This window comes from Penaeus chinensis, chromosome 7 (assembly GCF_019202785.1).
Source record: "Penaeus chinensis breed Huanghai No. 1 chromosome 7, ASM1920278v2, whole genome shotgun sequence".
NCBI lineage: Eukaryota > Metazoa > Arthropoda > Malacostraca > Decapoda > Penaeidae > Penaeus > Penaeus chinensis.
Genome location: NC_061825.1, coordinates 11,944,246 through 11,947,798, shown reverse-complemented (window position 1 = coordinate 11,947,798; position 3,553 = coordinate 11,944,246). Strand labels below are relative to the sequence as shown.

The 3,553-nt window shown below is 34.7% G+C and overlaps 1 protein-coding gene across 1 annotated transcript; it reads right to left on the bottom strand.

Moving 5' to 3' along the window:
• Positions 1-508: 508 nt before the first annotated feature.
• On the bottom strand, positions 509-1,322 carry LOC125027342 (cuticle protein 7-like). Its single transcript, XM_047616369.1, has 3 exons — positions 1,290-1,322; positions 988-1,074; positions 509-886 (listed from the first exon to the last, which is right to left on the bottom strand). Exons 1-3 carry the CDS (start codon positions 1,299-1,301, stop codon positions 557-559), a joined length of 429 nt encoding a protein of 142 aa, XP_047472325.1. The 5' UTR covers positions 1,302-1,322; the 3' UTR covers positions 509-556.
• Between the last annotated feature and the right edge of the window lie 2,231 nt (positions 1,323-3,553).

Here is a 3,553-nt window from a genome sequence, read left to right as displayed (position 1 = left end):
ATCTATTGAACAGATATTACATATAGCTGAATTATGTATCTATGAAGTTGATGTATCTATTGGCTGAATGAAAAACAGTCTTTAACAGGCAAAGAAAGCTTGATTTTGTTTTCTGTTTACCACAGAGCCAATAAAAAACAACTCAAGGTCTGGGTTTATTGGATAGCTTTGGCTTATTGGATATAGTTGAGAAAACAGGCGGTTCTGCAATAGGCTTATTTGGCATCAAGAAGCATGTCAAATAGTTTGATTCCGTCTCGAATATATTATATTTCAGACATATGTATACAAATATATATATATATATATATATATTTACAACAAACGAACATTTTTGCTGCATATGCAAACATGCATGTATAGATGGATGAAAAGTGAAATCAAGATGTGGTATGTATCTTACCATTTTAGAATACTTGAATATTATTATTTGGTAATATTATTCTCGTACAGAGCTACCTTCAACTTCCTATTCTGTAGGATAAGCTATAGAAACAACTAGTGATAACCTTCGTTTAATAAATATTCACTGTAAATATATTCATGTTTGTTTAATTTAGGCGTATGTAGGTTCAGGTTTGTAAGCGGGGGCGGGCTTGTAGGCAGGGGCTGGCTTGTAAGCGGGGGCGGGCTTGTAGGCAGGAGCAGGCTTGTAGGCTGGAGCAGGCTTGTACTCGGGGTACTGGGCTTCACCCTCGTAGCTGACCTCAGCCACGTAACCAGAGTCGCCATTGACAGTGTAAGCGACCTTCTGCAGACGGCCGTCGGGAAGAAGGACGTAATAGGATCCCTGGGTGTCGTATCCATCACGGGCCTCCTGGTGACCGAAATCGTTGCCGGAGTAGTCGTCCTTCACGGCGTAGTTGAAGTCGTACTTAGCGGGAGCCTAAAAAAAGTCGAATTAATATGCATCGAATAGAACCAAAAATATACAGTTCACTTATAGGACAAGGCAGAAAGTTCTTGATATATACTAATTGAGCTTACATCATAGGCTACCGGAGGAGCATATCCATAGGAAGGCTGTGAAGGAGCAGACAGAGTGACGGCCACAAGGGCGAGAACGACGACGGCCTGAAACATGAATTCAACAATGAAATTATTTCATCTATCAATCTATCTATACATATATATATATATATATATGTGCGTACATACATATATAAATACATACATGTGCGTATATATTTATGTATATAAAGATGCTGACATATGTATAAATAAATGGAATAAAATTATCAACAAACTCCTCTAATTTGACAAAATGACTATGATAAAGATTTTTTCACCTTAGTGAACATAATTAAGAGGATGGACCAAATGTGATGCTTCGAACTAGGGTCAGGTGCCTTTTATACTCTGTGTCTCTCACAGACACGCCCCCTATCCCCTCCCTCTCCCCCTGTTACCTACCTTAACCTTGATATGGGTGAAGGTAAGGAGTCGAAGTGTGATTGAGGGTGATTTGGACAAAATTAGAGTTTAGAAAGGAAATGTTTATGTCTATGACAAAGAAGTCCATAACCATAAGTGAACACACATATATGTACATACATATATATATATATATATATATATATATATATATATATGTGTGTGTGTGTGTGTGTGTGTGTGTGTGTGTGTGTGTGTACGTGTGTGTGCAGACTTGCAAATATATGTACTGTATAAGTATGTGTGTATGGCTGTGCGTGTATTTGTGTGTGAAATGAACCATATACATAATGAGTGAGTAGACTAATCCTAAAAGTGTAGCCATTAAAATCGGTAGAAACGATCGGATGTGTAGTGGGTAAGGTTAATACATACATGAATATACATGCTGTTTACACACGGTTTCGCAAACACACGCATACATATGTAAAATTAGATATGTATATATTTATATGCACCCAAATTGTATATATATGTATAAATATATATATATATATATATATAAATATATACACACCCACACTCACACACACACACACACATATGTATATGTAATATATATATATATATATATATATATAAACATGCATATATATATATATATATATATATATATATGAACACGCACACACACACACACACACACACACACACACACACACACACATATATATATATATATATGTATGTGTGTACGCGCACCCACCAATGTGTATATATACATTCATATATACATATGTATGAATATACACACACACATACACACAAATGTGTATATATATGTATATGTATGTATACACACATATATGTATAAATATACACATATACATCTGTATATATAAATACAGATATATAGGTATACATAGGTATATATAATATATATACCTGTGTATGTATATATATGTATACACATATGTATATATACATATTTATATAACACACACACACACATATATACATAGTTACATGCATATACATACATACACAGGCATATGAACATACGAGTGTGTTAATGGATCTATGTAGATGTATCCAGATGGATAGATAAATGAAAAGATAGACAGATAGCCAGAGATAGAGAAAGAAGGGGAGGGAATGAGACAGAGAATGGAACGAGAAACAATTTGACAAGGGTTTTTATTTATTTATTTATGTTTTTTTCTAACATAGGGTCATTCCAGTAGCCTTATCTATGCAGTTAAGCTTAAAAATCTTATCATGTATGGGAGCAGCCATGAACCCATGAATTTTGGAAATTCTGATTACAATGGCCGGGGCACAGAATTTGATATTCATGTCCTGTTTTACTTAATATAAATTGCATCGCCTGAATGAAACGATTCTGATCCGCTGAATATTGATAGATCCATGATTAGCTGTGATACTTGAGAAGGCTGAGCATATTTTCAACTTTAAAATATCTTGAATGAAATGGTTCTGCCTTACATACTTTAATTACGATTATCATGGCCATAACTTATGAAGAGAATTCTCGACAATGACTTACCAATGACATATTCTTGTATGGGAGTAAGGTAGTTGAGATGTTGAATTGAATGCTGCCTAATGATGATGATAAGCATGATAATAATAATGATAATACTAACAAGGAATTTTCGCATAACTGATGTGTGTCCAAGAGTGCCAAATGCCAAAATACACGCGGAGACAAACTTGCTGGCGGAAAGTTACATAGGACCGTACGCAACTAAAGTTCATGGCTATTTCCTCGTGTGCACATTTCACTGAGGACAACTATAGTATTATCTATATAGCTAATGTTATAAACAGCTTCTGAGGTTACTTCAAACAACTCACAATATGTGTTAGAGCGTTGGAAGATGGAATCAATATGGAAATGACCAAGATCACATCTGTACGTACAAATGTTTCTGCTATGATGAATTTTACATTTTTTCGCTTTTGCTTTCACTTAGAAGCGTCTAGTCACAGCAATTTCAGGAGGTCATTACACATGCCCAAATTCATTCATACAGGGCAATGTAGGTGGCTGATTTTTGCTTCACAACTGTATTTGAAATCAATTGGTATTTAGATAATATATGTATTATATATATATAACCTCACAATATTTTGGGATAGGTAATACAAATGAATG